General features: G+C 39.0%; 1 protein-coding gene across 2 annotated transcripts in view; it reads right to left on the bottom strand.

The window, feature by feature from the left end:
- The window catches only part of ptprz1b (protein tyrosine phosphatase receptor type Z1b), a 74,537-nt gene that overhangs the window by 41,193 nt on the left and 6,542 nt on the right, over positions 1–26,802 (bottom strand). For both annotated transcript variants that reach the window (XM_084710777.1, XM_084710776.1), the window contains exon 2: positions 4,107–4,175. In XM_084710777.1, the coding sequence (XP_084566903.1) occupies positions 4,107–4,175 (69 nt within the window). The remainder of the gene's footprint in view (positions 1–4,106; positions 4,176–26,802) is intronic.

The following is a 26,802-nucleotide window of genomic DNA, read 5'->3' as shown; positions in this document are numbered from 1 at the left end:
CTCATGACCAGGTTTCATATTAACGCTGTGTTCATTTAACATCCTTTCATGGTTCAGACCCAAGAAAGTAATGAATAAATTTATGTAGTTACATTTGTTGCAGTGCAACAAATTAGTCACGCTGCAATTATTTGATTCTGTTTGGGGTTTTAAATTTCATTGTTATCAACTGATAAGTGTTATTTAGAACAAACAGCCAAGATAGCTTATACAGTTTTTTTTAGCATCTTGGTAAGGTTGGGTACCAAACACTGCAGCCATGTGGCAGCAGTTCTTAAACGTTCAGTTCAGTTCAGTTTAGTACCCACTGGACTGACTCACAATGCAGATTTCTGTGCCATGTAAGCTGTCTATTGACTAAGGCTAAGTGATTTTGAAGAAATATCTCACTGCAAATATTTTGACTAATATTGCAATTGCGATATGATTTGCGATATTAGAGGAAAGGGCAAGTTTTACATCATAACTCTCATTTCCATTGGAAAAAAACATTAAAACCATTATGTTGTTATTTTTTCAGGAATCTGTACTAAACAAAGATGTTTTCTTAAGTCTACAGAATGATGTGTTGGCCAGGACACCACTGCAGCACCACAATGTTTAATTTGCATCCTGCGATTTCGACACTGCAGTAGACCTTATTGCGATTTCAATAAAATTTTGATTAACTGTTCAGCCCTACTACTGACAAACTGTTTCCCTTTGTTGTACACATTACAGACAACAGAAGCGCAAATATGATCATACAGTATTTCTGCAAAACAATTAAAGCTGAAGTTTGAAGAACACCAATTCAGCATGTATTTTTTTTTATATAGTTGTAGTACTATAACTGTTATTTAGTGTTAAATCACTGCAGGTCAGTTGGGTTTTTATTTATTATTTACTAAGTGTTTGGCATTTATCTATATTTAGGTCTTTAAAACTATTAACAGTTAATATATTATTCAAATTTGCCTTAGCACTGAAAAAAGCTTTAATGTTGTCAACCTTCATTTTGTGCTTCTTTTACGTAAAGTATCAGTTCAGACACCGTTAAGACTGTTCACTATTTTACTGTTTGTTTTGTTTTTTACTCAAAAACTCAAAATCCACAATCATACTGCATCTCTTTGAAAGTGTCCTTGGTCCCTAAGGTGAAGCCCACTGCCAGAAATCTGAGAGTACTATTTGATTCAGATCTGAGCTTTGAACCACAGATCAAGAAAGCTGTCCAGTCCTGCTTCCATCCAGTAAAAACCACCCAGAATTCAACCAATCCTCTCATACTGTGACCTGGAAAACGTCATGCACACATTATCTTTTCTAAGCTTGACTATGGTAACACCCGTCTGTCTGGCATTAACCAAAGGTCACTTTCTCGCCTCCAACTAGTTCAGAATGCAGCAGCTTCCTACTGGTTTCATCAGATTAAAGCACATCACCGCAACACTGGTTTCTCTCCACTGGCCCCCTATTCGATTTGGAATTGATTTTAAGATTGATCACTTTTAAAGCACTCTAGGTCTGGGCCCTTATGAGCCTGTTTGAAGCCCTATCCTCAGATGGGGCCCTTCTGGACAGTTTTACTGTAAGTCGGGGCTTAAATCTAAAGGTGACCGTGCTTTTGCCATCAGGCCCCTCGGCTTTGGAACAACCTGCCAGAGGAGATGAGGCTTACAGAATCACTGACCTCTTTTTAATCACTTTTTAAAACCCATTTTATAGACTTGCTTTTATCTTTTAATTGTACTTATTCTTCTTATTTGTATCGCCATGCTTTTTACTGTTGCTGCTTTGTACTATTGTTTTAATTTTATCTTAATTTTGTCTTGTTTTCTTTGGCCTTATTGTTTGGCATAGTGTTGTCTAAACTCTACACTAAACTCTACTTTTAAGAGATGCTATGAAGGTAAAGTTAAAATTATTCATCTACCATAAAAGCCTGATCATTTCATTGTACATTATTCATCATCCACACCGTAAATTTTACAAAAGCTGCAATCACTGGCCTGTGTCAGCTTTTTCCGTTGTGTACCGGGGATTTTTAGAAATGGAGGTAAAAGAACGATGCCTGAAAGAGCACAGACTGATAAGGAATCTCTTAAAGGAAAGTTTTTTTTGAAAAATGCAGTGTTTATCATCGAGCGAGTGCTGGCTCTGCAGCTCAAACATCATTTCCTTTTTTTCATTTTGGCTCTTGAACACAGTGTCACGTTTTTGAGTGACAGAGTGACATTAACTGTGTGTCTTTGCAAGAGGAGGCTCCTCTTTTAAGCAGCTGAGAGGCAGGGCTTCAAAGAACAGATCCAAACACTGGATCTAGCACACCGGAGGACACCACTGCCAATTCTCTGCTTGTTACTGGCTGCTCAAAATGTCCCTGCAAGTAATCATAACTTATTTATGAGAAATAGTTCTGGCTGAAAAATATGCAGGTATCTTTATGATGAATAAAGATCAATACTGTTTTTTTTCCACTTTTCCTTCAATTAATATAATTACCTGAAAATTTAGAGGTAAATAGCCATTTGATTTTATTGAATATATGTTTGGTGCACCTCCTCCATGTCACACATTATTATGAGCTTCAAATGACATGCATCAGTTATCACCAACAATCCTCTCGGGGTGCAGGTTAATAAGTTTAATAGCTCTGTATTTAGCCCGCTGTTGACCTGTTGAGCCTGATCGCTCCTCCTGATTCCCCCTGACCATTAAGCGGCTAATCTCTCCCTCTGGGACCATTACTGTCTGTCTGTGTCCACTCTTTGTTTCTGCTGGACCACAGCTTAGCCCAGTGGGGGCTTTGTGCTGAGTTAGCTGATGTCATACAACCATATGGTCGAAGGCAGATCATGGCTCTCTCATGGGAGATGTTCAGAGACAATTCCTTCAATTCCTGTGATATTCGGACTGTTTACACTGACATTTACCAGTATGATGGTGTTGTCTCCAGTTATATCTCTTTTAGGAAGTGTCTGTGGGACTTTGGAAGGCAAGCAGAGGGCAAAATGATGTTTAGGGCTTTCCAGCTTAAACTTCATATCGCTAATGGATGATTGAACAATTAAGTTTCAGTCCTCAAAGCCTTTGTTCAGACTGCAGGCAAATCAGATTTGTTTCTCAGATCAGATCTTTAAGATTTGTATGTCCAGACCTCACCAACCTATCTGCATGGGTTGCTATGGTAGCAACATAGGCATCAGTAGCTATGTACGCTGGTGGGATGGTTTTCGGACATGGACATGAGGAATAGATATCATCTCGCCCTCAAATCATGCTGTCAGTTTGTGGTGCAGAACAGATAAACTCTGTTGTCCTCCATGCCACCCTGCTAGTTGCAGCATGGATTCTGCTCAGCCACTCTGAGCCATCTTTGCGTGTTGTGGGAAAGTTATGCAAAAGAAACAATGCAACGCATCTGTAAGCATCCAATCCAAACTGCCTGTCAAACCCAAAACAAAAAAAATCCCATTTCATGTGGGTTTTTTTTTTGCTGCCCAGTCCTTCTAAAAATCAATCTGGATACAATCTGGATATGCCAAAAAATGGATTTGGGCTGGCACTAAGATGCACTATATGACCCATAGTCTCCAGACATCTTGTTGCTTAAAGATCGTCTGGGGATTTCTAAATGGTTTAAAGGTAGTTGCTTGAACTGCAGCGAGAACAGCCAATACCGACATCTCTTGCTTTTTCTGAAGGCCACGCCTGGCCAGAAACAATGCTCTGTCCCCGTTCTCCTCAGTAGTAAGCACATGATGTCACTGCCCCAACACAAAGGACTGCCTCTGGCTTGGCTCGGGAATGGAGAAACTCTCATTTTTTCCCCACAGTTTTAACAACCAAAGTCTCTGTTGAGGGATGCATTTGGAGACTGACTTGTGAGTCTTTGTGACCCACAACAGATGACTTAAAGCTGGGGAAGGCAGTAAGTTTTTGCATCATTGGGCAAAAGTTCCATTATAAACTTAAAGCATAAGTGTAATTCAATCACTTACCACACCTTTAAATAGTAAGATGCTCACACAACTTATATCAGGAGTACTTAGTCATAAGTTGTACATTTTATTATTATAGATTACTAGGCCACACACACACACACAAACAACAGTTTAACAGACCTGAGTACGACCAGTCGATATCTTCGGGGAGTTTCTTCAGGCCTCTGATCAGCGGCTCTGCTGCCACAACTACAGAAGAGAGAATGAGAGAAAGGTTATTAGTGTCATTTTGTATTTCCAAAAACACACAAATGCACAAGCTGACAGGTGAAACCATGACCAGCTGCTGTGTGACTGTGCTACATGATGAGTGGCGGGCTTTTCCTGTCATTCAGGGTATCAATTTCATAACAACCTAGCCTGACTGGAAATAGACTGACTTCATTCAGTCAGAAAGGAGCCAAGTAACACTGTCATATGTGATGTCACTGTTTTGTGTTTTCAGTATTCCTGCAGAGCAGAGTGAGATGATTTTTTTGTGCGTGAATGGCCAATCTTAAGCCTGGGTAACAAGAGCAACACTTACAATAGTACACCGCTTTGATTTTAATTGGACAGTTTCGGCCATTCTTTCAGCTCCTGCTCCCTCTACAGCCACACAGCACCTAAGCATCTTTTTCAAAGGTGGAAAATGATTTGACTGAGCTGTAGCAGAGGCAGATCATGACCCTTTGGTCTAACTAACAGACACACACACACACAGGGCAGCAGTATCATTGGTTATCAACATACAGTAGACCACTTTACAGGGTGCAGGAGGGAACAGCATCACCATTAACACCATTTTTCTCAACATATACACACACACAGAGCTATATATTTCAGGGTAGTAATTTTCACTCGGGGACAGTAAACGATACAGTGATGTATGGAGTCACAGCTGGAGGATTCACAGTGTACATCTCTGTGAGTGCTACTTCCCTAGCCAATTCTACTAGCAGGACATGCACTAATGGCTTTGTGTCCCTCTCTAGGCCTCATGACATATAAGGACACTGAATAACACAAAGACACACACACAGATGCACAGCTCTCTTCCTCATGCTTTTTCTACTTAACTCTCTCTATGTGTTGTCACATTGCCTATATTCACATCACTCTTTCTCCTCCTGCTATCAAGAAAGAGTCAATTTGATTTATGATGGTCAGCACAGTAACTGATAGCAGAAAATTCACTGAATCTGTTTAATAATATGAGTGTATTGTATTTAAAAGTGTATTTGCACTAACCAGTAGGCTATATTTTCTAATCATTTAATTTGTAGCAGAACACAAGCTGTCAGTTTTGGCACAAGCCTCTCTTGTTTTCCATAGCCCTATACTCATCAACTGGTGACTAAACAGTTCATTTTACAGGAAAAGAAAAACAGTAAACTTCCAGATGATTTACTACACGTCTGGCGTATGTGCAGCTGTCCATACAAGCGTCCATTTGGGAGCATATTCAGGCCTTAATGGAGACGGAGACAGAGACGGTGGAGATACTACGGAACTGAAGAGTAGCATCACACAATTTCTGTGTCTTTCTTGATTTTCTGGAGGAAATGTTCCTACAGCAAGCTTCATTTTTTACTTCCTCTTCTTACTTCTCTACGACCTATATTAGTTAACAAGAGCATCGTTTAGAAAACTGGCTATTTCCGTACAGTTATTCCTACCGCCTGCGACCTGGTCACATTCTACTTCAAATCAGATGACAGAAGCCTGTCTACATTTTCATTGTTAAAATTACATGTAGCAAGCAGCACGTTAGCCAGTTAAAAAGAAGCAGGATTTAGATTTAGACGTTATATTTAGTAGTTATAACCATGGAAACATTACCTCTTTTGTCCACAGGGGTCTCCAAAATCAACACTATATAAAATTTCTTTGTAGTAGCTCCAAGAAAACATCTTTGTTTGGTACAGATTTCACAGAAATCACACCATGATCATTTTAGTATGTTTTTCAATGACAGTAAGAATAATAATGTAATTATTATGATTACCTGTAATATGCCCAAATCATATATTAATTGTAATATGATTAGATGTATTTTTCAAAATAGCTCAGCCCTACTATTACCACAAGATTTTATTTCCATTTCAGTGATACATACTAGAAATATGCACTTCATGTTTCGAATATGGATTTTTTTTTTTAGTTAGAAATGTAGCCTATGCATGGGTATCAACTGTGACACTGTAAAGCACTAAAGACTAGAGTTGCAACAAATTATCAATTATCAATGAATTATCAAATTAATTGCCAAGTATTCTGATAATCGATTAATCATTTTGAGTCACTTTTTAATAAAAAATGTCCAGGTTCTCTGATGTAAGCTTCTCAAATGTTATTATTTTCTTCTTTCTTTTTCAGTTTGACAAAGCCTGTTGCTGAGCTACCCTCTATAGAGAGGAGGAGGAGGAGGAGGAGGAGGAGGAGGGAGCAGGGGTCATATGCTAATAGAGATTACAATACAAAAACTCATTTTAAACAGGACCGGTACACAAACGACATCAAACAATACATCCTCTCTTTTTTGATCTTTCACCGCACACAGAGAAAAACCAAAAAAACCTTCTGCTCCAAGAAGATGAAAGCCCCGTGTCGAGTCAGATTTAGGTCATGGGCAACTACCACCATACCCACTACATTATAGGTCTGTCCATGTGCCACAGAGGAACACGGCATAATCCTATTGTTTACTGTGTACAGCAGCCGGATTAAAACACTGGGTGCACTGGATGCAGCACATGCGTGACAGCATGCAGTCGTTCATATAGTTGTATCAATGTGTTGCTGAACTTGTCACGACATGAAATGCAGCTCATCCACTCTGAAAAACAAAACCCTTCTGTATCATCTGTAAAATCTTCCGCATCAATGAATATTCAACAAACCCTCATACAGATGCAGCCACAGGGGAATTTAACGTTGTACTTCACACTTGTTTGTCTCATGTTCATGCTTCTTTCCTATTTTTTTCCCGCAGAGACTGATGCTAAATGTAAAAAAAAATTATTTTTTTTTCTGCTTTTGGAGGTTACAGGGAGCTCTCTGCTGACTCGCTAGATGAGGAGCTAAAAACAGACTACCTATGGATCAAAAAGGTCTTTAAAAAGTCTGAGCAGTGACTCATTTCTTAAGCCTTGAGCTAAATTATAATTATATGTAATTGCAGCTTTCTCCAAAATGCTTCTTCCCCATTAGATGAAGTTCATTCTTGACCTTGGGAGTAAGTTAATAGTCCCTGAAGGAAAATAAATTGCAGAAAGAACTGGAATGTGTAAGTAATGAAAATGAGAAATGATAAGACTAAGTCTAGGGGACATGATCAGAGTCCTATATTGTGTCATAATGTACTGACAGGAATGAGAAATACTTGTCCAATATATTATAAAGTGAAGACAATTATGGGGTGATCAGACCAGCCTGAGCACTCAGAGCTTGGCATACTCTTTTATGTTTATACAAGTGGGTATTGAAAAGACAAAAGTAAGAAAGTAAGGGACAAAAAAAGAGTTTGATATAGACAGAAAGAATTCCCGAGAAAATGTCTAAACTTGACTTAAACTCCTAAATTAATTGGTGTTTTAAATGAAAGAAGCAGTGGTTTATTTGCAGCCTTGTTTCCCAGCATGTATGAGAGCACACTCATTCAGACTGCCATCTATAAATTCAGTGTATTTGGTGATTACACTTATGTTAGCACACAGGAGGAGAGACTGATGAGGGGAATGAATGAAAGCAAGCAAAAGGGGAAAAAGTGAAGAATGGAGTCGACTGTGGGGTTGTAGCATCAATAATGGCTTCATTAACATCACACTGTGAGGGATTTTAATCTAATTTGCCTTTGGCATACAACCACAACACACACACATACAGACACACACATAGAGACACACACACACACACCCAAATACACCCTAAGGATCACTTGTTTTTTTCAGTGTGATTTTTGAAAGCTTATTAGACAGAATTTCCATTTGAAAAGGGAATGTATTTGGAATATTTCTTTGCCCTAAAATAGGGAAACTGTACGATTGAATTTAGAATTTAATTTACTCATGAGAACTGCATAATCAGATGGTGGAACTGCATTAAAAATGCATTTGAAATATCTTCAAAAGTATAAAACACATTTTGAAATACATAATAAATGCATGTCAAACATATTTTCTCCCCACGTGGTCACTTGACCACTGGACTGAGTCCAGATTTACAAAAGCCAAACCACAAAAGCAGGTGGACTGACTCTGACATCAGTCGTCCTTTATTCAGGTCAGTCAGCTGATGCGTCCTGATGTGACTATTAAGTAAAAGTTTCTTTGAAACATTCAAGTGAAGCTGCGCTCACAGGAACGAGCTGGCCAAGTCAGTTTTTCTACAGTGATGGATTACACCTCTTAGCCAACCACTGTGTGTCAGCAGCCTGATTCAATGAAGTGACACAAAGGACACTGGAGGAGGAAATGTTGTGAGAATCTGAACAAACTTGTCCTATATGTTATATTCATGTTTTTAACATTTTCATGGTGCTCTGACATCCAAAAGTACGAGGGCAAAGCTCTAATTCTAGGGTGCCTTCACGTGTGAAAGCCCTAACAAGGGTTCAAACCAAATAAAGGTCCATGTTTTTCTTACATTGTATACATCTGATCAGGTTAGTTTTGGTTTCACTTTGCAATTAAGCAAGTCCTCTAAAGAACTATACCTGACTACAGTTGTAGTTTGGGTAGGTTTAGGTTACAATAACTACATTCCATTACATAAGTCATGTGGTGTCACTGAAGCACCTTGTAAGATGAAAGTCACATAATGCATGACCATTATGTGCTTTAAAACTTTAAATACTGTTTGGTTTTTCCCATGGGACATGAGCCCCAGTCTCCTAGGTAAAAGTTTGTTTAAGCATCCATACACCCCACCTCCTCCAGGTGTGGACCTATCCCTCTTTATACAATGTCGAAAGCCTGGTGTATCTCATACAGCTGCTAATGAGTACAGCGTGTCTGAGCTGCTGAGGGGCGGTGACAAAACGTTGGTATTTGACAAGTTGGGAATGAGAACAGGCTGAAACGAACCAAGCCATGGTTCAATTTGAACCATACCCAGACCAGCTCTTCAGCAGCAGGTTCATATGTTTGGTCCAGACGTTTTCATACCTGTAATTTCGGTTCAGATCTAAGTGGAAAGTTGAAGTCTAGACCAAACAAGGTAAGGTAAGATTAGCTCCAAGTTTTTCATGATACCAAAATTTTAATGATGCAAAATTAGTATTAAAAAAATTATGAAATGAACTTAAGTCTGGAAAGAGCACTTAGACCTTTTGTTTTTTATAGCTTTGGTAATTTCAATACTATCAGATGTTAGTATTGTACTGTTTTAAATGGTAGTATTGAAAAGTGCCGATACTTCTGGTAACTCCAGTTAGATCAGGTGACCATCAGCAGGTTCAGCTGATGGTCACCTGATCTAAATATATATTTAAATAACGAAAATAATATCATAAACATGCAACGACTAGTCTAATGGCCTGAACTGACTAATTAACACATTATTTCACTTGAATAGGTTATTGTGCACAAATTGTAAAGATGTGAAATGTTAATACCTGCCATTTGTGAACAATAATATGTAGCTATTCACAGGAAGATAACAACATTACATGGTTTTTGGAAAGATAAAATAGCAGCTGCTCATTTTTGATAGACATTTTGAGTCATGCACATTGCTAAAGCAGTAGTGCTAAAGAGAGGCAGAGATACAGAAGCTGTCAGTCAGTGGAGGCAGCAGAGGACTGAGTTGAAGAAACAGAGCTGCTCAGGTGAGCAGCCAGGAGCAAAGAGACACCGGTGCTCGGCTTTAAGAGCACAGCGGATAGTGATGGGACTTCTTTGCTACAGGCTGGCCATGCATGAAGCTCACAGCTGAATCACTGTATTATTCCACCCATCTGTACTCTATCTGCTTTATCGGATTTCCCGGGAGGCTGCAGAGACCTGACATTAAAGGTTCAGGTGGCAACAAGACATTACTATATGTGGAGTTTTATTCATACAGGAAAGGTCAACAGACATGCAGTTTTCCAGCAATGCTCGGCTTCATTTTCACAAATTCATAAACCTCAATTTCAATGCCTGAATCGAGGGCAAACGGGTGGGAGTGAAGGACTGATTTCCACTTGTAAATCTGTAACAAAAGTGGGCTTCTGTCCAATTTGAATTATGCCCTGTGTGTTGGCATGAGTGAGTACTCCACGTCTGTCAGTGAATAATGAAGCAAAAAGAGGATGTGTGTCAGCCAGACACCTGATACTCTGACTACGAGCTCCTCTTATACGAGAGTGTGAGTCACTGAGGATCATTTACTACAGGAGCACCACTCATAAACATGCAACATGACCAAAACATGTTGAGGCAATGCAGTCAGTGAAGATCATTAGCACTCACTTGTCAGTCAGTTGGATGTTAAAATTCCTGTCACAGCGCAGGACTTTTGAGCTGATCTTCATTAAATTGTGTAGTGGTTAGTTCAAGTGCAAACACAAATTTTCAGTGTTGGTAAAATAGAATTGCTGATCTTTCTGAGCTGGTAATGGGATTACTTCACATTATACTATGGTCTGGGTGAATTGGTGACTCATTGGCTGCAGGGTGTCCATTAATTCCTTATAATTGACATCTAATAGTAGCTCCAGTGAAACTGTTTAACGTACCAAATTAATGCACTCAAACGAGTAACCATAGCAACAGGGATGCAGTCAAAGCCTGTTTACAACATATTGCAACATCTTATAAGCTAACATCTAATTACAACAAAGAGTGACTTCAACCTTTCTTTTAACCCATTTGGAGAATATTACAACTTTGATGACAACGATGCAGCTGAAGAAAGAAAAGACTGAAAAGAAAAGAGGGAAAATCAAGTGTTTCATCTTCTGAACAAAACAATATAGAGACTGTAACAAACAAGCTGCAAAAGGTACACTGCACGCATCTCATAAATGATTGTCTCACATCACATTGGCTATTAAACTTTCTTCTGTCAGTGGTATGCAGTGATATTGACTCTGAATCATGCTAGCTAACATTAGCTTTCTGGCTGGTAGCTGAGTCAAAGGCCTCTATAAGCTGCGTGGACAAGAAGTATCTCCCGTTGCCAAGTCATATCTCTGGTTATGCATATTTACTGCAGTAGTGAAAAACTCTTCCAATGCATAAGAACCTTATGAGATGGCAATGATTGTCAAACCCTCAGACGTTACCAGGGAAACTGGTAAAATGCATGACAATATAAGTTAATGGTCTTAATTTTTTTGTCCATGGTATACACAGGATAATGCCCTCCAAGGTGTCTATAATCAGGAATTAAAGAACTCAACTGTCGTCCATTAATTGCTGATAATGACCACCTCAGAGGGCATTATTCCTGACGTGTACAATTCCAATATTTTACATTTCAATCGGGTGAAAAGCTGTCTTGTGCCAGTTTTTGCTTTTAAAGAAATATTGTTTCAGTTATAATCCTTCATTCAATAAAACCTGTTTTTACACTATATTCTGCATTTTTCCAGCAATAGGATAAGAGATTCTTTTATTAGTCCCACAATGGGGAAATTTTCAGTGGAAGTGAATGACTTCACATTCTGTATTTACCTCTTTATATTATGATATATAATAGTGATCATTGTTATTGGCAGAGTCCACCACTCCTGCCACATTGCCAACTTTTGTTGGAGGGACTCATCAGAAATGGTGCATGCTGCCACTTAACTGTTTGTAATGTTATCTCAGTTTCATCAGCCTCACACTTTACTGTTCACTCTCCAAATGTTGTACTAGAGCTGGAAATAGTTCAAGCCAATGCTATCCTTTCCTGCTGTTGATGGTTTTTATTGTGAAGCAATGCATTTGTTACCAAAGTGAACGCTGCCCATGATCATTCATCAAAAAAGCTTAGTCTTTTGTATTTTTTTGAACAGCGATCAATTTAAACTATTGCAGAGAAAAAGAAGGAGCCAGAGCTTAAACATGCACCAGTTGTTCTCAGTATGTATTTCTGACAAAATAGCTGGTGAAGGAATGTCTGCTATGGTATTAAACCAAACTTACTGTTATCATGGTGACCACAAGTGTTGCCAGATCAATCACAAAGGCAAGGGTCATGAACTTGTAACCATCTACTCTCCCCCTCCCAACAGGATAGTGTGTCCGCTCAGATCCTCTTGCATCAATCCATCACGTTCTGCTCATTCCGGGAGTGATTTTGTGGTGAAGTGTGAAAATGTATTGCTCTGGTGTTGGCACTTGGCCTTGACCTCTACATTTCTTCAGTTACTGATTTCTTATGTTTCCTAAAACACCTTTCAATGACCCAAAAGGAAGGGGTATGAACTTTTTTCTTTCAGTGAAATATAGATTTATGGGTAAAGAAATATAGGTAGCTGGTCTATTGCAGTTTGTGAGCCTTGGAGTGTGTGTTTGACCATTGCTGTCTAAAACTCTTGTAACTGCACTGAATTAAAATCTAGCAGTGACTAGTTAAAATGTTTTTTTCTTAAACTACATGCAGCAAGAGCTCTACATTGCAGTTTTTTGGGATGGGGTCGCTGCAGGGATGATTCCCTGAAGCTGGCTCCATGTTGTTAGTGTTGGGATAAGTGAGGATGTCCCAGCTGAACGCTAATGAACAGCACCGTGTTGGATTATAGGACTCCTGGGGCTGATTTAGCCCGAATCCCTGCAATGAGGGAATTTTTCATCTGCTGCATTTACACCAACACAACTGTTTTTTAACAGTAGATGTGATTACTGTTGTCCCATTAAATGAAACGCTGTGTTCCTCCAGGGACAGACAGCCTGTGTTCAATCCAAAGGAGTAAAAGTGTCTGTATGGTTCAGTGGGTTTATTCATCCAAGAAGGGTTTAGTTTGAAGGCTGATAAACGACACTGTGTGAGTCCTCCAGAAAAATGACAGCATTTTTTATCAGTTGTTCAATCAGCTTTACACAAACTATGTTTTCAGCTCATTCAGTACCAAAGCATGAGGAGAGAAGTATTTGTACAGCACAGCAAAAACTATCCTTATGGAGATTGGTGGATGAATGAGTGTACAAAGCACTTGATTTGGACACAAAATATAACAACCTCTACCATTAAGTTTTCACATTGATGGCTATTTTTTCATGTTCTAGACCCAAATCAGGCTACAAATAATTTTCAGTTAAGCACAGTAGTGCTTTTAGCTAAAAGCTAACATCACTATGCCCAGAATGTTAACATGCTTATGGTTAGCAGGTGTGTTTTCCATGTTCATCATCTTAGTCACCAATTTTGCAGGTATTTGGACATAAAGTAGTTGACATATAAAAACACTGACTTGATGAAGGTCAAATTAAAAATTTCAGCTTGACAGTGGTGCAAAAAGAAGTCATCGGGTAACCAAAGTCATTAGCAAACATCTTGTGGGGGCCATGAAGGAATGATTCACAATTGAACCCTTGGTCCTTATCCTTGGCAATATGGAAACCTATTTAAGTCTCTTTGGGGTTTCAGATTGCAACCAACTCGCCACACACTCCTTTTCTAACCGCGTAGGAAAACCTACAGTGGCAGCAAAACATTCTTTGCTATTGTAAAAACATGGCGGTGTGACATGGCAGCCTCCTTCTACAGAGGACTCACGCCCTCTGTAGAAATAAACAGCTCATTCCAAAATAACAAAAACACAACAATTCTTATTTTCAGGTGATTATAAACTAATTTCAACAATCATTATGGATATTATATTTAATTAAATCTTACACACGGGACCTTTAAGTAGATCAATGATGCCCTGTCAGCACATAATGAATAGCATTTCTGCAGTGAACTTCAAATTAACTACTGTTAAATATTTTTTGGAAAAGGAAAAGGACTCGAGATGACAACTGCCATCCCTGATCACTGATGAGCACACAACATCCGTGTCACATAAAACGTGACACCTGCTGACCTCAGTGTCACAAACGCGCACATACACACTCATCTACACACATGCATATAGGCACATACCTCAAGGGGCCAGACTATAACTTATATAGCATTCAGCTGTGTTGAGTGTCAGCTGGTTAAATTAGTACGCTTGACTTCTCTATCGTTCAGTCTCTCTGTTGCCTTATCTTCACACTGTCAGTCTGTCTGATCTGCTGCAGGTTATATTAGAAACTATGCACAGGACAGTTAACAGGGTGGCTACACACAGACAAAGCAGAGAAGAGAGGATCTATAACTTATTGTCTGGATATTGAACATTTAAACTTGCTGCACACAGCTATTATTTACCCATCTAATTAAATGCCCATTTAATTTCTGGGACAATATCGGCCGTTTAATTACCCATTTAATAAATCTCAAACATTTAATTACATGTGAAGAAAATTAAGATTTTTTTTTGTGGAACTAGAATAGCAAGTTCTCTCTCACATATAGAATATATAATTAGATATTGAATTTTTTTCTTGTGTAGCTTTAAAATTACAAATTTGTCCACATACTATATGCATGTACCCAGGCATTTTGGGAAGCTCTATGGTCCATTTATGCCCTGCTACTCATGCTGCAGCATGGGAGACATCTCCTATTCATCTCCTCTGTTCAGCTGAATGAACGAAGCCTCACAGTGAAGTCCAGCAGCCCAGGTTATGACTTAATGAGATTAGACTCCAAATTAAATGGAGGATATTGTTTCTGAGTGCTAAACAAACCTAGCATTGTTCCACGGGGACACGACAGCATTAAAGCCGCAATATAAAACCTCATCAGACAAGTCTATCACTAGGATCTGAGTGTGTGTGTAAGTAACAGAGTGTGTGGAGTGTCTTGCACTCCAGTTGTTATGGTGGGGACAAGGGAGTCAGTTTTGAGGTGACCGTGAGAATTTGGGGCCCCGTGTTGGAGGTGGTAATACAGTTGAACAGCTGTGGGTTAAAAACCACACGTGCGTGCGCACAGACATGCACACCCACGCACACACACACACACACACACACACACACACACACACACACACACACACACACATATGCCCAGACTCGTACAGTGTCAGGTAACACCCCACTATGTCCAGCCAGATGGGGTATCACAAATTCCTCTGGAGCCCTTTGGCTCCATAAAAGCCTAATAAAACCAAACAGTTCTGTTATTTAAAACGGCTCTGCTTGAACCAAAAACACTGACAACTGAAAAGTGACCACTTCTCAGGTTCTGCTGGGTCTCTGCATGACAAAAGGTTTCATATATTACAGAGTAACAGACTGGAGTTATGTTTCTTTAACAGTTTTCAGAGGTAAAGCCAGGGACAGCTACAGATGTAGCGACTACTCTGCTGCATTGGTGTACTGGTGTGACATTTAGATCAATTTCTGATCCTTTGTTTATTGTAACCAATTACACTCTAGTGCGCCAAACTCATAGAGCGCTGAAGTCAAATTAATTCCCAGCAATTTAAATGAATACCCACACTGACAGATGAGTCAGTGAGTGCAAGCGCAACTGCTTTGGGTCTTTCTGCCTCTTTCAGCTTCAGTTTGGAAATGTAGCATGCCTAAAGTGCTTCATTTGAACTTCAGTACTTTGTCCATGTTGAGAATGAAAGCAGGCTGTGCAGATTCTGCCCAAATGTTCCCACCGCAAAAAGTTTCCTCCATGGATACAAAATAGGGCAATATGCATACATAACAGGAATGCTGTTTTCTGTCAACTCGTTTCAGTATTCAGGATATAAATATGGAACATCAGGCTCTGGGTTGAACCTTATTGCTGTGTGTGTATGACTGCAAGTTATTTCTGGTTCATCAGTTGCTGATCATATTTTGCTTGATGACTGAGGGTCAGAGGGCAGGCTCATTAGCTAATATCTTCAGGGTTCATACTTACTATCATGTTCACGGACCAGGGTAATTTATTAAATTTACATTTAGTTACATTTACTGACTCCCTTCCTCACTTGCTGACATATCTGGTGTTTGCCGTGTTTCCCCGGAAGTTACAGCAAATACAGGGGATAAAAGGGGATATGACAGTATTTATGTTGCCCGGAATAAAACTGCAGCCTTTAGACATTATTAATGCAGAAATATTATGAGAGAGTGTCAAGAGAGATCTTGTTTTTTTCCTGTGGGCTTCACTTCAATGTTGTTAAGCCAGTAAAACTGTTGTTCTTCCTCAGTGGTTCTTGCTGTTAGACCTGCATTTTATTTATTTTGAGCTGTCCAGATACAAACTGATCAAGCCAGGCTTGGGTTAAAACTAGGTGTTAAAGGGATGGATGAACACGTTTCTTCCACATTTTACCCTGGAGCGGAGATATTTTTGATGAACTGTGAGTGGCAGAGACCCTGCAGGGGACTGACCTCAAATCTTTGCTCCAGGCTAAAAACCGAACCAGGCAGGCAGGACATGTCTTATCAAGAAGCTATGAATAAATGACCCGCATACACATGACACATATGCTCACACACACATGCAGGGATTCAGACATGGACAGACACAGATCTATATCTCTGACAAATGAGGTGAAAAAAGCAAGTATCAAAGAAGTATAATTTAAACCACGATACATGTGTAAACAGTTAGTGTGTGTGATGTGAGCTGACATTTAGGACACACACATACGAAGAGAGAGAGAGCACGGGAGACTAAAGGAAGCCAACCAGTTGGCGGATGTATGTGTCTCTCTCTATGTGTGTGTGTTTAATGTTACAACCCAAATGCTCACCACCCCCCAAGTGTGTTTTCTGTGCATGTAGGCAGTGAGTTCTGGTTTATCCACTGAGCATGTATGATTGCACATGTCCACCTCACTTGTGAGGGAACCGTGTGTGTGTGTGTGTGTGGCTCACTAATCTGCCTGCCTAGTTAGAGCAGTGAGATGCACCATTTCCATCTGCTCGGCACAAATTGAGAAAATACTTCACACTGAGTACAGTACGTGTCTATGTGCACTGTATGAGGACATGTATTGCTCATGCTGTGGGGACCCAAATCTGTTCCCATAATGTAAATGATAAAATTTCATGTGTGATGGAAAATTATCAAACTTTAGGGTTTGTATTTACAGTATAGTATTTACAACCTAAACCAGGCTAATTCTACATTATTCGACTACAGTTAATTTATCTAAATGTAATTTCAGCGTGTGTTTCTGTTACATGTCCAGAATATAAAAGAAAGCTCTTCTATTCCTGTTCAATACCAAAGCAGGATCTATACTCACGATTAAGTTTACAAAATACAGCTAACAAGAAACGTAACAGCCACCTTAGTCATGGTTTTCTATAATCCAATACAAAAATGACAATTATCAACAACATGAACAACAATGTTCTGAATGGACATATTACAACCACATTACTAACACAAGCATTTTGGAAGCCAAAACAGCAAACTAAAAAATAAAAAAAAAAGTTTTTTTTAGTTTACTTATGTGTTCCTGCCCTAGAAGGCATCATGGGAAATGTGGGCCATCTCTTCAGCACCTGTTGCAGAGTGCGCATCACAGCTAATGGTACACAGCTATGTTGCTAACTAGCTTGGTAAATACACAATGCTAGGAAGTAGGGCTACACGATCTGCAAAAAAGTCAGATTGCAGTTATTTTGACTGAAAATGTGATAGTGAAATGATTAGTAGGAATAATTATTTTTGCATCACAGTCTTGATTTTCACAGAAAAAATGATTATAATCATGATGAAGTTTTCTTACATCTGGAGAAAGAAGATTTGTAGGCGAGGGCAACTCTGCAGCACTACTGTACTTCATTACACTGGTTCGTCACACACTTTTTCTTTGTCAGGAGAGTTCTGAGATTTTACACTTGGCCATATTGCAATTGCGATAATATTGTGATAAATTGTGCAGGCTTACGGGAAAGTTAATAAAAACAGACCCCATCATTGTCCCTTTTCAGTGTAACTTGGATATAACTCCGTCCCTGACTGTTTGTTGTGTTAGGGAGATAGCTAATCAGCTATACTTTGTCAGTTCTGTCTGAAACATAGTAAATGGAAAAGTAAGCACAAAGCCATGTTGTAATCAACTTTGTTTGTGCCTTTAAAGTTGCATTATGCTAAGAATACACTTCCTGTTTCTGTTTCAAACTAAAAGCCCTTTGGCATCTCAGTGGATAGAACCCCTTTGTTTCTTAACAAATATTTAATTTTGAAACATTTACAGGAACCTGCAGCTCCACTCATTATGTTTGAAAATTATTTGGCCCAACCCTATTTTACACATATCCATAACCTGTTAATGTAAAAATCTTTCATAATGCTTAAAAGTAGGTGTGTTTCTCCTTCCTATGACAAAGGTAGGCTTTTTTTTTCTTCTGCAGGCATCTCTACCCCAGCTTTGCAAACTATTGGCTAATTGGTTTATTTACAGCACAGAGCTGACAGGCAAGAGGCTGTGTGCTGCAAACTGCAGTTAAAAATCCCAACTGAGATGCATAGACTGAATGCACTCTAGGTCTGAAGAACGCTCCTAAAACCCGAATGACACCGGCATATTCTACATGTCTTAATCGGAAAATGCTACATTCAGAATAACGCCATATTCAGAAATATCTAAACGGAATATGCTGTTTTATATGATTGTTTTGTACATGTAAACGTTCTCACTGTAATGTTCTCTGACGTGATGGAAACAAGTACGTGTGTGCAGCCTTTCATTAGAGCAGGACTGCAAACTACTGCAGCAGCTTCTGGTGAAAAATAAAAGACTTAAAGATTTTCTGGTATTTAATAGGATTGATCATTATTTAACGAGGAGAGCAGAGCCTGAAGTCTGCTGCTGTTTTAATAAGAAGAAGAAGAGCATATAAAAGGACACAAAGAACAAAGTAAAGCATAAAGACAACCGGCTTCATAAAGGGCTTGAATAAATTATTTTGATTTGGGATTTTCTGTCCTAGCTTTGTTTAATATTAAACCACTGAAAATGCTGTTTATATACTGCAGATTATACAGATTAATTCATCTGTTTAGAAGTGTAACTCTAAAACTCATTGAATCACTGAACTTATCAACAAGTGTTGAGGCTGTGATGACACACTTTCATTGAAGAATCTGGTCGACATGTTTTCCATCAGCATTCAGCCTGAATCAGTGGAGTTTCCATGACAACAGTTCACAGCGTCATGACAACGGAAGAGCCCCCGATGGCGCGTCGAACACCCTGACTTCCTGTCGGCTTCCTGCTCCGACTCTCTCTATTGCCATGGATACAAAACCATCCCCTTTGCCTCTCTATCTTTCAGTGCGGGGTCACGCCCCCAATTCCTCACTTGTCTGGCAGACAGCAGACACACAAACACATTCAGAGAATCATCAATGCACTAACAGACCTGCAAACATAACCCTTACATAAATAAAAGCGTGCATGTATATTTATACACCCGCACACAGGCATTAGAGCAATGTTTTACAGTGTATATATATGTGCGTCTGCCAGTGGGGGGCTACTTTAAGCGCCCAGCCAAAGATTTCTATTGAAATGTGGCTTAGAGGTGGTCGGCTGGTGGGGGTGGGGGTTAATCAACTTTCAACCAACCGATTGGTCACAGCAACATCCTCCAATGAACTCCCTCGATGGGAAAAGAAAGTTGTTCCTGTGCTGAGATCCAGTTAACTTCCACTCCACTCATCTCTGAATTCCACGCTTGACAAGGCGATAGACAAGCCCTCCATTAACTTTCATCAAACCGATTGGTTTTGGTTCCCACTTAACTTCATCGCTGCCTAAAATAACAAACGTTTCTGCAGCTCATCAGATGAAAGCCCTGCGAAGAAATGTCGACTTTTTCTGGAGAGAAAGAAAAGGCCTTACTGTGAGAAATTACTTTGAGTTTCAGATGTGATTCCTGTCTTTGTTTCTCTCTTTGAACTCTCAGCAATTCTCTGAACAATAAAAGGGAATATTTGTCAGCACTTCAAGAAAAGCAACTTCTGGGTCTAACTTCGCATCTCACTGTCTAACTTTCAGTCATACCGTTTTTCACAGCGGGTTCTCACTTACAACAGAGCTTGACAGAAAAAGAGACTCTTTTATTTGGGAAGCTCAGTACACTTCAAAAAATATAATTTTCTCTTTGACTGGCTCACTGGTTGTAACGTAACCTTGTAAGCTCAGATTAAGTCACATGTGGAAGTTGCAGCAGGAAAGATCCCACCTCCAGTCTCAACTAATAAAGATACTGTAAATGTGCCCTTGTTGTCTGGTATAATTGTAGTCAGAGTAAACACTAGCAGGGAAATCAACCTGAAAGACACCATAAATCAAAACTTGAGACTAAAAACGAAACTGTGTGCATCCAGACAAAGCTGGACTCAAGAAGATCCCATGTAGTCAGACACGGTCACAGTTCACTCAGGTCGCATCTCAGGGGAAGCTGGTGTAATGAAGTCTTTCAAACTTAGATTGACTGTATCTTTGTCTGACGCGCTGTTCTACAAAGGCTGTGTTACATCTAATTTTCAAGTGAATTTGAAGCAAAATTTTAAAATATCACAAAAAAGAGCATTTCCATCAACTGGTTGGGGGCAAGGGAAGAAGAAGAAAAAGTGACGAACCCTGTCGCTCTGGCCATTTATGAGAGGAAAACATCTTCAGGATTTTTCTTTCTATTGAGAAAGTTGTAATTATTCTTCTATGTCAGCTGTATTCATGACAGCACAGACAGGTTCTTCTTCTTCTCTCAGAGCAGAAACAGCTATTAACTTGAGAGCTGGATGTTTGTTATGTCAGAATTTGTTCAAAAAATGTGTCTCTCCCATCTCCCATGAAATGCATTAACTCTTTTCAAAAAAGGGAAAAAACACCTGAAGTGAGAGCTAAAACTTTTTCCGAAAAATTAACTTCTAAAACTTTTTAGAATTTTGCTGCTTCCATCAACCTTTACTGATCTGATACATCAAAATAGGCACAAAATATGTTGATAGAAACACAGATAAAGTGAAGTTACCTTGTATCTACTGCCACAGAGGTTTTACCGGATCCATTCCCTGTGGTTGGGGTAAAATGGAAACACTCACAGGTTCAGGGAATTAACTTCCACTGGACACTGCTAAAATGCAACCATTGTACTATAACATGTTTTGGATAAAGACATTCATTCATGATCTCATTTTCAATCCTCTCCGTATTGACTGTATTCCTAATGACACCATAGCAGCATCTGATCAGATTATCACAATTTTCAATTTCTGTGCAGACAGTTGATTCTGTTGCACAGTTAATGACATTACACAAGAAACACAAATGTGTTGTCTGGTGCTCACAGACAACAGTGGATTAAGACACACCACTGGAATAGTAAGAACGATTCTTTTTGTCATATTCTGAACATCATGAACAGTACTGCCAGTTTAATGTTAGTGTTAACTCTAATGTTTACCAAGCTAGTTGTATGTAACACTGCAACTTTTCCCCAATGTTGTGGTACAGCATAGATTAAAATAAGCACCTGAATGGTGTTGAGATAATGCTACTATTAGGGCTGCAGCTGACAAGTTATTATTGATTCATCTGTTGATTATTTTACTGATCATTTGATCTATGAAATGGTGAAAGATTCAAGGTAATGTCTTCAAATGTCTTGTTTTGTCTGACCACAGGTCCAAAAAACCAAAGATACTAACATGTACAACGAAGAAAATCGTCAAATCATGATATTTGAGTTTTGGCAATGACCAGAGCTGCTAATGATTATTTTTTTAAACAATTAATCTATCGATTATTTTTTCAATTAATCATATGTATTGATTAATCTAGCTTTTTTAAAATTCGAATTTATAACATTCAATTTACCTTAAATACATATCAAAAACTTCAACGTCTCAATAATTAAATTTTTTTTTTTTCAATCATAATCCTGAAAAATGGACATTAGAATAATGATAATAGTGGCATATTTTAAAGCTAGTCTCATTTCCTTCCTATTTAATAGACTGCATGTCAGATACCCAATCAGAAAATACTGGACCTCAAATCAAAAGGAGCTATGATGCATATTAATTTAACAACTAATTACTGACAACACTTTACTGAACTAAAAAATCTGTATTTTTCAAGTTATTTCATCTCTGGAGTCATGCAGGTAAGATGATCGCTGGCAAAGTATTTTTGCATCAGTGTGGGCCAAAGAAAATACTTTTCATAATTTTTCTGCCAACTGAAATTAATTACAGACAGTCTGTAACATTATTTTTAGCCATTTCTGTCTCATACATGGCTGATAAAGTGAACAGAAATTACAAAACAGTGGAGTAACACTGTTAGACGACTCACGGAGTAAAGTTGCAGACATCACTTTTAACAATGGGGTAATGAAGAAACTTTTAGAAAATCTATTTAAAGTGACAGAAACACGTTCCACGTGTTGATAATCCTCGTATATCGTGTTTGGGTGCTGACAGAAAGTAAAGCGGATGATGCTGCTGCAGCTGCAGGAGGAGGACAGCAGGTCACTCGGTGCTTCACTTCCAGCACTCGTGCAGAGCAGTTTGTCCTGCTGTGATAAGTCATGTCCAGTTTGTGGAGCTAAAGAGAGTCAAACTGTTATGTCTCTGTCTAAAATTCTCCCACACTTTAGATGATCACAGCGAGTCTCTCTGCAGCTTGTTCTCCAGGTGAAACCATGCTCTGACCGGGCACAGCAGTTCATATCCATGCGTCCATGCACGATATGCATATCAACATATTTTTATAATTGATGACATGGATTACATCAACAAATTGCCCCAGCCCTAAAAATGAGCGGAAATATTTTTTGATTACCTGTTCGACTAATCTATCAATCAACTAATGGACGCATCATTATATCCTCTGGGAGTGAATTACAACACCAGAAACAAAATAAAGTAATACAAAAGCTGTAACTTCTGGTTCTTTGGTTTTTTTGGAGAGCAATTTCTAATCAAGTTTCCTCAAATAAGTTAGCAGTCAGAGTACATTCTATACATCTACTTAATCAAACCAAGACTATTCAAGTTGTGCAATTTGCAACACCTCAGTCAAACTGCTCGATAGTTAACCGCTCAACATTCTCCACCTTCTGTTTTTACCTTAGTTTAAACCACAATTAAATGACAACAATGGAGAGAAAAATAAATTCTGTGAGAATTGCTGATTCTGTCTTTGATTTTGATTATGAGATTGAAAGCTCAGTTTAATTCATTTTTAATCTAGTTGAAATTGTAACAACCCCAGCATGTCTACATGTGTAATCATGTACGTGTACGTGGTAAAGTCTCGTATGCCCATCAGCTGGCCAGCCGAGTAGAAGCAAGGATCTCTCCCTCTCCGGTAGCCTCAGTCCTCGGTGCCAGCCTTATAAAAAACAACAGTGGCTTTTGTATGTGGGCACCGACACAGACAGACGGCCATTGTCAGTGGCTGTAACTTCAGACAGACCTCCTCAACTGGAGAGACCACAGAGAGAGCATTGGCATTTTGTGGTTTCAGTGACTTAGTTTCACTCTTCCTCTCCTTTTCACCTTTTGTCCTGTGTGATCCTGCCATCCTCATTTTCCTCCTCATATCCTTCCTTTGGTCATTCATTATCTCCTAACACACCAACTCTCCTCTCTCCTTCTCTTTGTAAGTATTTACACTACATTTTTATAGAATTACAGAGACAGACAAATCATTATTTACACACATATACATATATACATATATATATATATACACATATATACATATATATATATATATATATATATATATATATACATATATATATATATATATATATATATATATATATATACTTTTAGCACAATAGTTTGACTAACTCCTTGGAGGGAAGTAATTAAAAGCAAAGATGACTTTTCATTGATTAGGTAGTCGTTCTTTCAGGAGAAGCACGCATTTGTTTCTGTCACCCACTGAGCACAGTGACTAAAGTAGGAGGGATTTGAAAATATCTTTCAAACCCCCTTTTTTCAATCTTTCAATAGCAACTTCTGCCATTTATCATTGTTACAAACAAGTGCAACACTATGAACGCCTTCCATGAGGATACTGTCTGAAAACACACTTTGTTTAGGGCTGACCCTAGAGCTGCAAAGCTTCTACCTTTGCCCTGGAAAAATGACATCCAAATCAGTATTGAAATGCTAAAGGGTGAGAAACGTAGCTCCTCTATGATGTTTAATTAGTCTCAAAATCTGCACATATAAGAGCAAGGGTGTGCGCGTCATATGAGCGCACAGAGCAGTATCTGCGAGCGGAAAAGCATTCTCCGGGTGCACAAATGCAGCACTGTGAGCGCTGTGACAGGGCTGTGTTGCTCGTGGTGGGGATGGAATACAGTGTCTGGTTTCTCAAAGCCAGGGAACTAAAGGGTTGCTCAAAAAGCTGACTTTTCCTGTTTCACATATATTTAACCAACTTTTTTTGGTCCAGTAACCTGAACCATCTACCGCTCATATGAGAGACATGCTACACTGACTTGTATAGCCTTGAAAAGTGACTTTTTAGCTTACTCCTTTGTAGAGGACAGCAGCTGTAGATAGTTTTCAATCACTTCTTGAACCACTACTGCAGCATAATCCACACTGTTGGACCTCTTGTTCATTATGCTCCTAACACTCACAGTTATTCCATATCATGAATGCACTAACCCATCACCTCCTCATAACTCAGAAGCTTCATCAGAATTTGTTGATTCAACAGTGGGGGAGTGGATTATGTTGCAGCAGCTGTTTGAGAAGTTTCTATTAATGTTTTGATGCTTTTACTTTCACACATGGCTCTGTGTCGACCTTGCTGTTCTCCACGAAAGAGCAAGCTGTAAACCTTTCAGAGACAAATTGCAGGTCTACAGGCAGGGTGAGTATTTGATACTGAAATGCTGGATTTGGAGACAAGCATTCTTCTAACGGTCAAATCAGGTCAAAGTGAGAAGAGAAAGAAAGAAGAAGGGACAGTTAAGTTTTCCTCAATGTCCTACAAGTCTGTGCAAACAACTCATTCTGTCTTAGAACAGTGAAGATGACTAACTCTCTAATTTAATATTTTAAAAGCATTAGGTCTACATTTGTGTCTGCTCTGTTGAATTTTGGCTTGTGTAATACAACAGAGCTTTCCACCACTGGATTCCACTTTGAGACTCCTCTACTCTTCTACCAATCACTGCTGACCGCAGTAACTACCAAAGAAGAAACTTTTGAGTGGCGTAAGTGTTTCACTGAGCTGAGTTTCCTGTCCAGGCTGCTCAGCATCAAAGAGATTCAGCTGTCCTTGTGGCACAGACCTGCTTTAAAATAACTGTGACCGCACGCTGCCACAGGAAGAGCAGACTGCAGCTAAGTGGATTAAAGAATAAGAGCACTTATGAATAAAATGCTTTAGTTAGAGAGACCAGATGAAAAAGCAGTCAGAGGGGAAGAGACAGAGGGAAGGAAGACAAAATGTCACAGTAGAAAGTAGGCAATCAATTATTCAGTGTAACATCTGTGTTTTTAGCAATGCCAACACTGTGGTGACTATAACAGAGCAGCATATTGAGAAAATGAGATTCATGATGGTATTTAAAAAAGGACATAGTACTCAAATCCACACAATCACTATCACTAAACATTTTGCTCCATTTGAGGATTTAACAATCTTATAGGGAAATGACATATTTCTGTAATATTCTATAATGAAACGTTTCTCTACAATATCATCATAATCTCTCAAATCTGAATGCCAAAAAAAATGGAAATCTGATTATATTTTTTTCCGCTAAAAAACCAGACAGTTAAGAAGGCTTTGGAAAATCTTTCTAACAAGATTTATTTCCCTCAGTGAAGATTTTTATTTGACTGGTTTACAGAGCTTGACTCCATCCGGCTGTGTGTACGTGTGTGTGTGTGTGTGTGTGTGTGTGTGTGTGTGTGTGTGTGTGTGTGTGTGTGTGTGTGTGTGTGTGTTTGCAAGTTAGCGTGCATATAATCTCATCTTAAGCATGGAGTTAAAGCTAGAAGGAGGGAGACAATTATAACTCATGTACCACATAGTCATAAAAAAGAGGAGTTGAATAGAGAGTCGAATAGAGAGAATGAAAACAAACAGTGGTTCATATAATAACACTTTGGCTTCATACTGACCCTCAAACACACTCAACACCGATGTTGAATACCAACGTCCCGATTTAAGTTAAGATTGTCAGAATTATTACAGAATGTCCAAAAACATGTCTATAAAGCAGGATGTGATAATTTGCAAGACCCTAATGTGTGGTATTTAACTCATAAGACATCACCACAACCTGCTGGGAGGTGGGAGAGGCGTACTTTGTACCCACTCAGGGGATGGTCCATATCGGGTGAAACGTGGTACAGCTTGCCGCAATAAAACTGGCAGCAGAACTGCAAATCAGCGGACCACAGTTTGATTCAATGCAGCCAAAAGTGACAATGGAAGAAGCCCCATCAGTTTAGGTGCTTAGTTTTGCCCAATTCCTCTATGCCTATGGAACCATGATTGTTATTTAGTCCCATAGACATTCAACACTTGAGCCAAGATAGCCTAATATTGCTGTTTGATGTAACTTCAAATGAGACCAAATGCATAAAAAGTTTTATCCAAAGGCAATTACTGGTTTCTGACTCTAGGAGAGTGGGAAAAAACATCAAAATACCCCAAACCTACTGTATCTCTGAACTATCTTTTTAACAAAATCACCCACATTTAGACTATTCTATGTGATCTTTTTTTGATAACCAATGTAATAACTAAAGTAATATTCTTAAATTCTATTTACTGAGCCTTCCTCGAAGCTCCCCTTGGTGCCCCCCTGGGGAG

Source organism: Lutjanus erythropterus, chromosome 22 (assembly GCF_056507025.1).
Source record: "Lutjanus erythropterus isolate fLutEry1 chromosome 22, fLutEry1.hap2, whole genome shotgun sequence".
NCBI lineage: Eukaryota > Metazoa > Chordata > Actinopteri > Lutjaniformes > Lutjanidae > Lutjanus > Lutjanus erythropterus.
This window is presented reverse-complemented; position numbering and strand designations above follow the sequence as displayed.